Here is a 14,221-nt window from a genome sequence, read left to right as displayed (position 1 = left end):
AATCTGGGTCAAATATGGATAAGATTTAAGTAAAAGATGGATACTTAATGCATAACCAATGAGTTTAACTTTTATATTTATAAAAACTAAAATTCTAATTTCATTTTTGAATGAAGTTAGAAGATACAACTCTTATTAGTTTAATAGTTTATCCAAGAGTTACTCAATAAATCCGTTGATTATTGGGGGTCCTCAAATTTGGAAGACTATAAATTCTCCCAAAAGTAACCACATAGAAACAATGTATAATATGAGTATCTATATTATCCACCGGTTAACCTATCTTTTATATATATATATATATATTAAATATGACCGTGTTAGGTATTTTATCTGTTTTACATTACACGTTTTCGAGCCGCGTATATCCGACCCGATTTGTTCGTTTGCCACCCCCTTGTTACATGCATGTACTTTGTAAGGGTTTAACTTTTTTGAAGTGGAGTAAATACACCCTTAAAATGCTGCAACTAGATTTGTATTACATGGTGAATATATACACTAATTAATGTGTGTAGCTGGTATTTCGAAATAAGTTTAGGAGGTATTTATACTTTTTTTTTTGTTTGGGGAATTATCTACCGTAATCTATCCAAATTTGTAAAAGTGAAACTATCTTTTTTCCCTGCTAATATAAAGTGAAACTATCGCGACTAGTAAAATACTAGAAGATGAATAATAAAAAATGTATATATATGGCCTTATTTGATGCCACATGTCTAACATATATATATACACATATGCAATTTGATTTAATAGCTTTAATTATAAAAAATTGTCTAAATTAGCCTTTATCTTTTCTTAAAATTTTTAATAAGTACTCACCAAATCAAAAGGACTAATATTTTAAAATCGAAGCGAGTAAAATATTCTCATAGAAGTGAAGTGCACACATATTAAATCTGAACATATAAACTTATGCAACATTTCCAAGTTAATCACACAATCATTTTTTTTTTAAACCTAGGACTTAGGAGTGTATTTAGGTATTAAAATAATCTATATCTATATATATAATAAAGTTGGGAATAATAGTGATGACTTGACACTTCTCTTAGGCCAAGAACTCTATTTATCTTTTTTCTCCTTTTTTTTATTTTTTTTATTTTTCATATTCAATTGTTTAGGCCTTTTTAATGTAAGGGAAGTGACTGATCCCTCATGTCTCTTATGTTACGAATTTGGCTGTCTAATTTCTTTCAAGTATATATATATTATGGATCAATTACCTTTTCTTCACCTTTTGTGTTCTCTGTAGCTCTCTTTCTCGGGTTTGTTTTGCTCTAATAGACATGGATTTTATTAGAGTTGTATTTCCTAAATAATTTTGTATTTGTTTCTCTTCATTTTAGATTTTACTTTGTGATTGTGCACTCTTCAGTCCTCAATCACATCATCAGATTCATAGAAAATGGAGTATGCTATTTACATTTCTTTTTTCTCTCTCTCTTAAACTAGCCAGCATTTCATATTGGTATTTTTTTGAAGTGTAAATCTGGTATTGAGATAATATTGCTTCTGCTCTCAAGTTTCATAGAAAATATTATCTGAATGCAGGTGAAGCAAAAGCACACAAGCAAATTTACAACATAATTAATGTGCTGAGGGAAGGTATGTTTGATAAATAGCTTCATGCGAAAAACTTTCATTACTATGTTCTAAAAATCAGAAATGCATGTTATAATTGTTTATCTGAATTAATATTTTTTTTCTTTTTCTTTTCTTTTAATTAACATTTCTTAGTCTACACGTTTACAAAACTAAAATTTGTATACTTTTGTAGATTTTGAAGAATTTAGTATAATGCTTTTTCTTAGAGTTTTATAATAGTATTAAGAAAAACTAAAGGTTATTTGAAATAATATTCTGAAATAAATTACAGACATATAAGTGTTTTTGAGAAATCAAACATTTGATGATCAATTTTGAGACTAAATTTCGATAGGTAGGGGTCATATTAAATGTGTTGTCCAACTTTACGTTAAACATATTATAATATGAAGGTTTTTGTTTATGTTGTCTGTTATTTATGTCATCGATGTTATAGAGAGTGTACAAATGGAAAAAGTATAAAGTTTTGTGATTAATTAATTTATAAAACTGATTTTGTATGCATGTAAATGTAGTTAATTCCCTAAATGGTCACTCAAGTTGATGAATTTACCTGCCAAAATCTTTCTTTGTTTTATCACAAAAAGTTACCAAACTATTTATTTATTTATTTCTCTGATAGTCATACACCACCATAAAAGCCGTTTTAATAGAATTTTTTTTTTATTTATATCAGTAAATACATAATAAATAAAAAAATCTATCCATGAAAGTTTCAGATGCCTAATGTCGGAATATCTTATAAAAATTATTATTTTTTATTACCTAATATTGAAAACAAAACACAAAAATACTTTTATCATAATTCTTTAAAGATTTATCAAATAAAATAAATTAAAAAATAATTCGTTTGGTCTTTGAGAATTTGTGGTACAACATTGATAGTGGAATGTAAATTTTAAAGAATAATTAATGTTAAATAAATATTTTATAATAAATAGCCTAATATTAAAAAATATACCGAGTTTATAATATATTTTTTCTTCTACTATTTTATTTCTAATTGCTTCAATTTTTTATTTTTACCAATTTGAATCTTAATTTTAATTTCTTTCACCGCTAACATCGCATACTTATTGACATGGGTAAAATTATCCTTTTCTATAAAAAGTGGCTTTTATTATGGTGTATGACTTTGGAGAAGTAAGTGAATAGTTAGTGTCTTTTTTGTCCTAAAACAAAGAAAAGCAATTTTGCTAGGTAAAATTATCAAGTTAAATGACTATTTGAGAAATTAACTCTATGTATATGCAAATTTTATCTTGATATCGATTTCTTTTTTATAAAAGAAGAGTAATTGTTATATTTCTCTATACCGGGTGAAGCACGGACAAATTTAAGATCGACCTTTTGCTTTACATGTATTACTAGTGAACTTGCTTTACATGTATTACTATTTACTAGTACTAGTATTTGATTTTTCTTCTATTTCCTACTTTTCCTACAATTTCTTGAACGTCGTCGTCTCGGTCAGCTGTACTCCCTCTCATTCACTTTCAACAAAGACGAAACTCCAGAGGAAAAAGGGTATCAGCGATTCTTCTTATATTTTCTTTTTCTTAAAAAATGTTGGAGAAGATCGGATTGCCGTCAAAGCCATCACTGAGAGGGAGTAATTGGGTAGTTGATGCATCTCATTGTCAAGGATGTTCTTCTCAGTTCACTTTCCTTAATCGCAAGGTTTGATTTCCCAATATTTCTTCAACTTTCGTTACTTTTTCTTGTCACCCTTTATACAAAATATTATTTTTCTTGATACACTTTACGCAAAATCCCAAGTTTCACAGTTTTGATCATTATGGGGTTTGATTGTCGAATAATCACATGTTAGATCCTAAAATATTTAGTCAATCAATTTAAGTTTTTGATTGAATTCATATGTCATCTCTTTTTTATCTTTCCCCTTTCAATGTTTAGGCACGGGGTTTTTTCTTTTTTGTACTTTACTTTATTTAGGAATTGGAGTAAGGTTTAAATTGATAATATATTGGGGAGTGATAGCAAAAATCTCAGCTCTATGTTGAAGCATCTCTATCTGTCTAATTAACTTTCTTCTTTTAAAAAAAGAGTTATAGATTTGTGTTCTAATTATAATTCTATGATTTGGGAAGTTTGGTAACGGAATGAGAATAAGATTTTTCCTTACTTCCTTGCTCTATTAAGGCTATTATGTTCCAATTCGAGCATCTAACTTAATCTTATGAAGCCCCACTGCGATAAAAATGGAGGCTTACTAGAGGTTTCAGCCAGTGTTGTGAAGAGCGTGAAGCGAGGAAAAGCGACAACCCCCATTTCGCTTAAAACGAGAAGCGAAGCGCTCGCTTTTTTGAAGTTAAGCGGAATTTAAAAAATAAAATTAAAATAAATACTGGGCAGCATAAAAACAGTGAAAGAAGAACTGGGCAGTATTTCAACAAAGAGGAGAGGACTGAGAAAGAAGAACCGAAGGAAAAAAAAAAATTCGCCAGCATTTCGCTGCTATTTGGACACTGAAACAGTGAAAGAAAAAGAAAAAGAAGAAGAAGAAGAAGAAGGAAGAAGAAATCACATACCTGTTGCTGCTGGTCGTATGTTGAAGTTGAAAAGTGTACAAGACTTGGAACCCTAGTCGCCTCTTTCTCTCTGTTGCTGCTGGTCGTATGTTTTAATAAAAGAACACCTTTCTTTTTTAATTAAATAGGTTGACAGGTGTTTAAAACAGAGAAGCGCTCGCTTCGCTTCAGCGCTTCTCGCTTTTTAGTGGGAAGCGCACGCTTTTGCCTACCTGAGTCGCTTCATATAGCAGAAGCGGTCATATGGTCGCCTCGCTTCGCTTCTCGCTTTAAGCGAGGAAGCAACCGCTTTTCACAACCCTGGTTTCAGCTGCCTTTAGCGTGAAAATCTTACAGATAACTCTGGTTATGATCGAACAATCCTAAATGGCAATGCAACCCTCAGTAAAATACGATACTATAAGGATGAACTCACTAGGAAAGCACGTAGGAAAATGAAACTTAGAAGTAATAGTATAGCACTAATGACTCAGTGCATCTGAAAGTCTACTTGGAACTTTAATTAGTTAAAGAGCAGTAGCTCTCTAATATGGTTCTTCCCAATCATGATTCTGAATTAACTAGAACCATATAATCCTTTTGCTAGCTTTATGATACCGAATACCGATTATATCATGGATCTGCTCAGAGCCTTGCTCTGTCTGTAAAGCTTCTTTAGCACACTCTTAGTGCTGCTGCTTGCTCATAAAATGTTTGACACTTATCAAAGAAAGAAAAATGTTAAAGGAAATCAAGCCACAATGAGGCCAGAAATACCATCTTATTCGGTTCTGGATAGATACTTCTATGCAAAAGTATATTGATTTTGATTGTAAGCTGTGAGCTGCATAAGCTTATGGCGGAATCTCTATTTATTTTCCATTTTCAGTGTCAAGCCATAATGAGGCTAGAAATACCATCTTCTTTGGTTCTGGATACTTCTATGCAAAAGTATATTTATTTGGGTTGTAAGCTGCGAGCTGCATAAGCTTAAGGTTGAATCTGTACTTATTTTCCGTTTTTAGTTTTATGCTAGACGAGAGCTAGCTTCTCTCTATCAACTCTCCACATCTGGAAATAAGTAGGCCCGGGTTGGTCAAATCTTTGTACTTACATATAAGTTGTGCAGAAATATTCACAGAAATATTCTACTTTAATTTGAAGCTGGGAAACCTTTTCATCTGACAAGGAATTGTCACTTGTCACCCTCTAGTGTCAGCTGTCATAGTTTCGTTTCCGATATGTCCTCACTAATTTTTCTTTTAACTTCTATGAAATCATGGTGTAGAACGTACCTCCTATGCCAATATTATATAGGATCTTGAGATGGCTCGTCATGTCCTGTGTCGACCTCCAAATGCACCCGTCTATAGGTGTGAAACGATGGTAAATGAAGGTGTTAAAAGAGAACGAAGTAGACCCAGAATTACATGGAAGGAAGATGTCGCGAAAAGATCTGCAATCTCTCATAGTGTAAAATGGAAGAAAAAGATTTATGTAGGCCATATCTATTAGTTGCGACTATGTTTAGTCATTTTAGTACGCTTACTTTAGGTCTTATGTTTTCTAGAGTATTTTAGTCCTAGTTGAGAATGAGATTTATTTGCCAGTAGAAAATATAATGAACTATTATTGAGTTTAAATGGAGTGGCATGGTCGGTGAGAATTTATACAACCAACCCTAACTTGTTTGGAATTGAGTCGTAGTTATTTTTGTCGTCATTTAGAGCACACACATTATACAAAGGTTATTCTTTATCTTTTAGGGGCTTTGCACTTCTACAATGCTGTGATTTGTCTATTCTGTTTGAAATCTTTGTCATCAAGTGCAACTGGTTATAATTATTTTTTTTTTTGGGGGGGGATAAAGTTGGTTATCATTTATTATGATATGTAGAACTAGGTTATCATCCATCATTTGATGTGTCTCTCAAAAACTTTGGTCTTGGATTTCCTGGATGCACGTCTTGATTTAAAAGGTAAGAGTAAGACTGCAAGTAATGCGATGATGAGGTTAATAAGCATTATTACCGCACCCAAGGGTGTGGCCTGGTGGTCAATGAAATGGGCGAGAACCATGAGGTTAGACAAAATACACAAGGTGGTTTCTTCCGACCTGCCCAAGCCTTGGTGGCTAGAGTTACCCGGTACCTGTGCGGGAGGTAACGGATACCTAAGTTGCTCCGACATGGCAATTTAGGTGCCACACCCGTGTCGACACGACACTAGTATGGGTGTGGGTATGGGATCCGTACCGGATATGGTCAAATAATTTTGGGTACTTTGATCACAACAGACGGAAATATTCGACACGAGATACAATTTGATTCCCAAAATCAGAACCAAAGCTAGGATAAATTTGAAGAAAATAGCATACCTTATCTAAGAAATCAATCATTTACTTATCTATAATTTGAGAATAAAAAGAAATCGACACTTTACAAGCTATACTTAAATATTCCACAAAATTTATCATAATTTAAAGATATTTTTATATTTTCTTTTGAATTATTTTTAGTCGGATCCCTGCACCCGTATCCGTACTAGGATCCGTATCCCCGAATCTTAAAATTTACATCTCGAAGTATCCGACCTCTAGATCCGCACCCGTGTCGGACACCCGCACCCTTGTCCGAGCAACTTAGACAGATACCCGGTGGAATTAGTCGAGATGCACGCAAGCTGGCCCGAGTACCGCTATCATTAAAAAAAGCATTATTATCTTGAATGGACACCTGATTGTACTCTTTGGTTAACTTCGAAGTAGAGTTCACTTCAGCAGAGGCGAATCAAGAATTTTTAAAACATGGGTGCACCACTATAAAAAAGGAAAAAAAAGTACTAAGTGGGAATTGATCTGTGTTCCGTTGGGTAAATAACTCAGTATTCAACCAAATGCATCATTCAACCTTTGTGTAGCGTGGGTGCCAACAAATAATATTGGACTAATTCTAAAAAGTACTTACATAAAATACCTAATTTTGCGGAGAGACCATGGGTTCACGTGCCCCATAAACTAACCTATACATCCGCCTCTGTACTTGAGTAACAGTATATCTTCTGTTATCTGGCATCTTAAAGGATCACCAGGCTCTAATATCAACTAACTGCTAAATACCTGATAAGAGCTTTAATTTAGTGATTGTCATAAGCGCTTCAATTGGGCATCACACATACTAATGGGAGTAACATGTGCAATCTCAACATTTGATGTACCCAGCGGCCAGCAGCAAATATTAATCTTGTCATCATATGGGTCTAATGACCCAATGAAAATGCTCATCTTTCCGAGATAATTGTCATACAGCGGAATGTCTCTAATCTTGTACTTTACTCTAGTGTGTTGCAAGGTGTTTCATATTGCTGAAGAACTCTTGTAAATATTATTCTCATTCGAATGGTCTTCTGTTGAATTCGAAATAAATAGCTGATAGTCCCAAATGTGTTCCTGAATAGCATGGCAATTGAGGTATTTTTGCTAAAACATGTTTATTGAGAGAAAAGAGAGATAACGGGAAAGACATGATGGGATTCATTTTTTTGGTTTAGTGGCAAGACTGAAGTGCTCGTGTGCTCTAGATTTCTGAATCCTCTCACTTGGATTTGTGTAGAATTTTGGATGTGAACAAGCTTGCTCAGTGCATCTTTATCTTTGTTCCAGCTCCACCACTTACTTCCCAAGAAGAAAATAATAGTACCTGCAGCATGCTACTGCTTCCATTGTACTCCAAAGTGGTAATGCAGCGCTCAATCTGTCGGGATGCATTATACAAGAAATAAGCTCGAAAGAATATCAGAGACCTTCGAAGGTAGTAAAGTCACCCAAGAGAAAGATTAAGGCAAACCCAATAACTCATTGTTCTCGAGTAAGAACCTCTTTCTGCAACGAATTGAGAGCAAGAATTTACAATTTCAAGCATATTTTAGTGTACTTTAACTACAGCTTGGGGACATCTTTAATAGACTTCTATATATTCTATAGACCAGCTCAATTAGCTGATAATATTAAACTTCTCCACCTCATCTTCTAGGTAATGCATGCCCTTATGCCTCAAGTGCTTAGTAATGCACCTTGTAAAGAACTCTAATTTTTTTGATAGCCGTGGTGTTAGTAATGCATCTTGTAGAGAACTCTAATTTTTTTGATAGCAGTGGTGTTTGGGCCAGCGTGCGTGCGACTCGACTAATTCCACGGGATACCTGCTTCCTCCCACCAACATAGGTACCGGGTAGTAGAGTTCTCCGTATTTGAGAACTCTATTGTATTGTACATATAGATGAATGACCTGACTTGCCACATTAATGGGAGCTATTTCATGCTAGTCCTCCTTGAGCTTCTCGCCAGAAAAGCCAATTTTCTAGAGTTGCATTGGTACACCATAAAGGCAATAAGTTCGTCACAGAAATCAATCTATTTCATCCTGGTTAAAAACAGTTTATGCGTTTCTATTTCATTGTTACATAAATTGGAATAGGATTTGGACAAGAATAGTTGCAATGTAGCTTCTTTAATGTTACGAAACTTGCACAAAAAAAAATCTTCTATAATATGACGAGAAAGTAATCATTATGGGTGTGAAGATGGGGAATCTATGTTTCTCTCCCCCCCCCCCCCCCATATCTTACCTCATTATCTGCAATATACAATTTTCATTCACTTGTGGCCTTGTGCGCAGTTATCCTTATTGGAGAACAAGAGGTTCTTCATTTTGCTTCTCTAATGAATTTCTTGACCACAAATATGCTTACTATACATTTGGTTATCACCACAGTACTAATTGGTTTTAAAGTGTTTTTGAACTTTTAATAGTTGAGTTTAAAGTGTTTATAACTTTCTCATAGCTAGTAATCCAAATATATAGACATTGTTTTGTGTGCTATTCATACTCTCAAACCATCTGTCAAGCTACAGCTGTATTGAGGCATCTGTCAATCCTGTTTGAAAAGCTGGAATTAAAATTCCATTGCTGAATTGTTTCTTTTTGGTTTCACTTTATTGGACGTTAGCAGGTGCTGTTTCTTGTAAAAACAATGAACCTTCTCCTTTGTGATGTACTTTGAGAGCAAATTATGACAATTATAGCCCAGATATTGCATAACTTTTCCCCAGTTTCCTCCTCTCGGATATCTCTATTTTGGTTATCTTCTCAACTATTCAGTAGTGGTTCAGCTCAAGGGTTAATCTCACTCTCCAAACAAAGTTCACACTTGTGGCCTGGAACTTTTTATGATTTGAAATTGTCTTGCTGCTTCCAAACAAGTGTTTGCGGATTGCTTGTCTAGTACAATGTTGTGAAGAGCGTGAAGCGAGGAAAAGCGACAAGCCCCTTTTCGCTTAAAGCGTAAAGCGAGAAGCGAAACACTCGGTTTTTTGAAGTGAAGCGGAATTAAGAAAAATATTAAAATAAATACTGCATAGACAACACATATTACACATGTAACTGCCAATACTAAAAAAATTGACAGTAGACTAAGAACAAAAGATGAAGAACTGAAGGAAAAAATAAATGGCAGCATTTCGCTGCAATTTTAAGAACTTAAAACGAAAATAATAAGAAGAGAATGAGAAAAAGAAGAACTTAAAGGAAAAAATTTTTTGGCAGCATTTCGCTGCTATTTTAAGCACTGAAGAAGAAGAAGAAGAAGAAAACATACCTGGCTTGAAAATTGAAATCCTAGTCGCTGCAAACATACCTGGGCTTTAAAAATGAAACACTAGTCGCTGCTTGCTGATTTTGTAAAAATAAACTGAGCTTTTTTATTTATTAGTGACTTAAAAGACAAAAGCGAGCTCTTCCGTCGCTTCTCGCTTCGCTGGCGCTTCTCGTTTTTTTGGCAAAAGCGGACGCTTCAACCTACCTGCTACGCTTCACCCTACAAAAGCGACACAGTGGCCGCCTCGCTTCGCTTCACACTTAAAGCGCTGAAGCGAGCGCTTTTCACAACACTGGTCTAGTAGTCTAGCTTTTTGTTGTGAAGTATCTTAACTTTTTGAATATTGCTGCCCAAAACCAATCCTCTTCAATAGCGGGATTTAGGCATTCTTTCGGCTGTGAAAGTAGGTTGCAATGCATTAGGTAGAAGCTGAAGGAAGTAGTTAAGGACATGCTTTTTTGGCTCGCCTAAAATGATTCCATTTCTCTAAGACATAACATGTTGAAGTTTCTACATATGACAATTTAGTTGCTGCTGTGACTTCTTTTTCTGCCTTAGTGTTCTTTTCTTTTATAATGGTATTTGTTGCATTAGTATCGTTGATATATCAGTATCATCTTTTGTATCCTTCTTACTAAGGCTATAGAGATGATTTTATTTCAACGCTCCTGTCTCCTTGCTCTTTGTTTGAATGGAAATATGAATACCATAGGTGTCCGGTTGTCTTTCACTTATGTTGTGATTCTCGCCTATGAAATTTCAGCATCATTGCCGGAGGTGCGGGGGCATTTTTTGCAATAGCTGTACCCAGCAGAGAATGGTGTTACGCGGACAAGGTGACTCACCGGTGCGTATATGTGAACCCTGCAAAAGATTAGAAGAAGCTGCACGTTTTGAAGTGCGATATGGGCATAAAAATAGAGCGAAAGGAGGTACCGTATAAATAACTGGTTATGCTTACATTCATAGTTACTGTGCTGGAACCTTAATTGCATAGTACAGATAGAAAGAAATGAGTACTACTTGTTTTAAAATGCAAGTGTTTTCTCTCACAGGGAGCTCAAGACTTGCATCAAAGAGTGAGGATGAAGCTTTAAATCAGCTTCTGGGAAAAGAAACGGCCTCAGATGTTTTTCCCCTTGATCAACAGTCAGCAAGCACTGCGTCTGGTTCAAATGTTCTAGATTATTCTAGTAAAGATGAGGCTGGAAACAGAAGCGTTAATCAGACTGAGCAGCAGGCTCAAATGGAATCCACTACGCCTGAAGAATTACGTCAGCAAGCGATGGAAGAAAAAAAGAATTACCGAACCCTAAAGGCTTCAGGTAAGCCTGAAGAAGCGCTAAGGGCTTTTAAGAGGGGTAAAGAACTTGAAAGGCAGGCTGCTGCTTTGGAGATTTCTCTAAGGAAAAATCGTAAAAGGGCATTATCTTCCAGTAATGTCACTGAGATCCAGCAAGATGCTGATGACCGCGAAGCGTCTGGTAGGAAAAATAAGCTCTCTCCTCAAATTACCAAAGAGAAGGATGATCTTGCTTCTGAACTCAAAGAACTGGGATGGTCAGATATGGATCTTCATACTGCTGACAAAAGGCCAGCAACCATGAGCCTTGAGGGTGAACTTTCTGCGCTTCTTGGAGAAGTTTCTGGAAAGACCAATCCTGGAAAGAAAACTCATGGAATTGACAAGTCACAGGTCATTGCTCATAAGAAAAAAGCACTCAAGTTGAAGCGGGAAGGGAAACTTGCTGAAGCCAAAGAAGAATTGAAGAAGGCTAAAATTCTTGAAAAGCAAATAGAAGAGCAGGAACTGTTGGGTGGTGATGAAGAGTCTGATGATGAGCTTTCTTCTTTAATACGTGGCCTGGATTCTGATAAATTTGATGATATATCTACTGGATATAAACCAGATTCTAGTTATGATTTTGACAACCTTCTGGGAATTGCTGATGATCTTGGTACACATGGTAATTTTGAAGTAACTGATGATGACATGTATGACCCAGAAATAGCAGCTGCCTTGAAATCAATGGGCTGGACTGAAGATGCCGCTGAATCTGAGGTTTCAGAAAAGCAATTCCAGCCTGTTGATAGGGAAGTGTTACTAAGTGAAATTCAGTCACTGAAAAGAGAAGCCCTTAGCCAGAAAAGGGCTGGTAATACTAAGGAGGCAATGGAACTTCTAAAGAGGGCAAAAACACTGGAGAGCGAGCTTGACAGTTCTGCTTCTCGGGAGACTAACATGAAGGTACAGCATCCTGGGGCAATCCAGAAGGAACTTTCTCCTTCAGTTGAAGAACAACTAAATAATGGTGAACAGGATGTTAGAAAGTACATTGAAAGGAAGGACAAGGAGCACAAAGTAGCACCAAAGAGTAGATCAGTGATCCAGAGAGAGCTTCTTAGTATTAAAAAGAAGGCTCTTGCTTTAAGAAGGGAAGGAAGGTTAGATGAGGCTGAAGAAGAATTGAATAAAGGCAAGATTCTTGAGAAGCAACTTGAAGATATTGATAATCCACCAAAATCCGTGGAGCCCATTGCTGGGAATAAGCTGGATGAAAGTGTTGCAGATATTGATGCTGGAGATGAAGAGGCAGAGGTTACAGATCAAGACCTGCATGACCCAACTTATCTTTCACTGCTTAATAATTTGGGCTGGCAGGATGATGAAAAAGCTAATGTTCCATCTTCGTCATTTCAAGGGAAAAATAATGTTTCTCATCTTAGCGATTCCTTAACTAAGGAAGCTACGAGTAACATCCAAGCTCGAGCATCTAACAAAAGTAAAGGTGAAATCCAGAGGGAACTTCTGGGATTGAAACGAAAGGCACTCACATTGAGACGCCAAGGAGAGGCGGAGGAGGCAGAGGAAGTGCTGAAAGCGGCTAAATTGTTAGAAGAGCAATTAGCTGAAATTGAAGAATCTATGTCTAACAGAGTTCCAACTGAGTCAAATGAGCAGAAAGAACTTAAAGCTATCAGTTCTTCCCTTGAGAACCCACAGTTTACTCCATCTGGTTCACAAAAGAGCCCAATTGAGGACATGGCAAGCAAAGTTACTCGTACTCCTGAGAAACCAGAAGAGGTCGCTCAGTCAGATGAGAAACCATGCATCTCTGAGTCAAAATCTGCCCAGGAACTTAATTCTCAGCTTGATCAAAATTCCCTTCCTCAAGATATACTGGCTCGCAAGAGGAAAGCAGTTGCCTTGAAGCGAGAAGGGAAAGTGGCAGAAGCCAAGGAGGAACTTCGACAGGCAAAACTTTTAGAGAAGCGCCTTGAGGAGGAAAAGACTCTGGATACTAGTAGTTCCACAGTCTCGGCCGGTCCTACTACCTTGCATGTTGGACAAAAGGAAGTTAGTCCAAACAAAGTTCCTAATGTATCTCAAGTTGGACAGACAGAAGTAAGTCCAAGCTCAGGTCCAAAGCCATTGTCTGGACGTGATCGGTTTAAATTGCAGCAGGAGTCTCTCAGCCACAAACGACAAGCACTTAAGTTAAGAAGGGAAGGTAGGACTGAAGAAGCCGATGCTGAATTTGAATTGGCAAAAGCTATTGAGAGCCAGTTGGAAGAAGTGTCTTCGCAAGATACAATGAGGTCTTCTGATCCCACAGCTAATTTAGCAGAGGATGTCAGTGTTGAGGATTTTCTTGATCCTCAGCTTTTCTCTGCTTTAAAAGCAATTGGAATTGCAGATACCACTATTGTATCCCGAGGCCCTGAAAGACAGGAAACAAAGAAACACATAGCTGGCAATACTGATAAGACTGGCACTATTGCCTCTCAAATCCTTGAAAGACCAGAGCCAAAACTATCTGAAGCAGGTGTATCTGATGAGTCTTCCAATGAGAGAAAACACTTGGAAGAACGAATAAAGGCAGAGAAATTGAAGGCATTAAACTTGAAACGTTCTGGAAAGCAGGCAGAGGCCTTGGACGCCCTTCGACGGGCTAAGATGTTTGAAAAGAAGTTGAACGCTTTATCTTCATAACAATGAAGCTGGTACAGTCTGTGTCTGGACAGGTTTTTACATGGTATAAACCAACGATAAGCATGACAACAGTTGGAATGATGGACTAGGTACTACTTCTCATGTACGCTGGTTAAGTCATTCCAATAGATGAGCTCAGTGAGTGAATTATTGGAAGAACCGGAAACATAATAAACCATTTGAATGCCCTGATGATATTGCTTTCTATGGCGACATGTATAATTATTCTTTCTTAACCTTTTTTTGAGAATGAGATTATAATACTTCATCCCCAAATTTAGATTTGGCTGGGGATCCTTGTATTCTACTTGATTGTTCTTTTAGTTTTTTTCTTCCATTGTTATAGAATGTTGGAAATTCGTGAAAATGCAGGTTAACTATTTCTTGCAATACATGCTCTTCCAAGGCCTTATTTACTGGAGGACATCAT

At 36.2% G+C, this 14,221-nt stretch overlaps 1 protein-coding gene across 1 annotated transcript; it reads left to right on the top strand.

The window, feature by feature from the left end:
- The first annotated feature begins 3,064 nt into the window (after positions 1-3,064).
- On the top strand, positions 3,065-14,181 carry LOC104096310 (uncharacterized). The gene is made up of 3 exons (XM_009602666.4): positions 3,065-3,291; positions 10,561-10,729; positions 10,853-14,181. Exons 1-3 carry the CDS (start codon positions 3,178-3,180, stop codon positions 13,789-13,791), a joined length of 3,222 nt encoding a protein of 1,073 aa, XP_009600961.1. The 5' UTR covers positions 3,065-3,177; the 3' UTR covers positions 13,792-14,181.
- The last annotated feature ends 40 nt before the right edge of the window (positions 14,182-14,221 follow it).

Source organism: Nicotiana tomentosiformis, chromosome 2 (genome assembly GCF_000390325.3).
Source record: "Nicotiana tomentosiformis chromosome 2, ASM39032v3, whole genome shotgun sequence".
Taxonomy (NCBI): domain Eukaryota; kingdom Viridiplantae; phylum Streptophyta; class Magnoliopsida; order Solanales; family Solanaceae; genus Nicotiana; species Nicotiana tomentosiformis.
This window is presented reverse-complemented; position numbering and strand designations above follow the sequence as displayed.

Bases quoted from the DNA above. Each gene is read 5' to 3' on its own strand.
- LOC104096310 (XM_009602666.4), top strand. From the start codon at position 3,178: ATGTTGGAGAAGATCGGATTGCCGTCAAAGCCATCACTGAGAGGGAGT. The intron at 3,292-10,560 runs GTTTGATTTCCC...ATGAAATTTCAG, and splicing joins TCACTTTCCTTAATCGCAAG to CATCATTGCCGGAGGTGCGG. The intron at 10,730-10,852 runs GTACCGTATAAA...TTTCTCTCACAG, and splicing joins TAAAAATAGAGCGAAAGGAG to GGAGCTCAAGACTTGCATCA.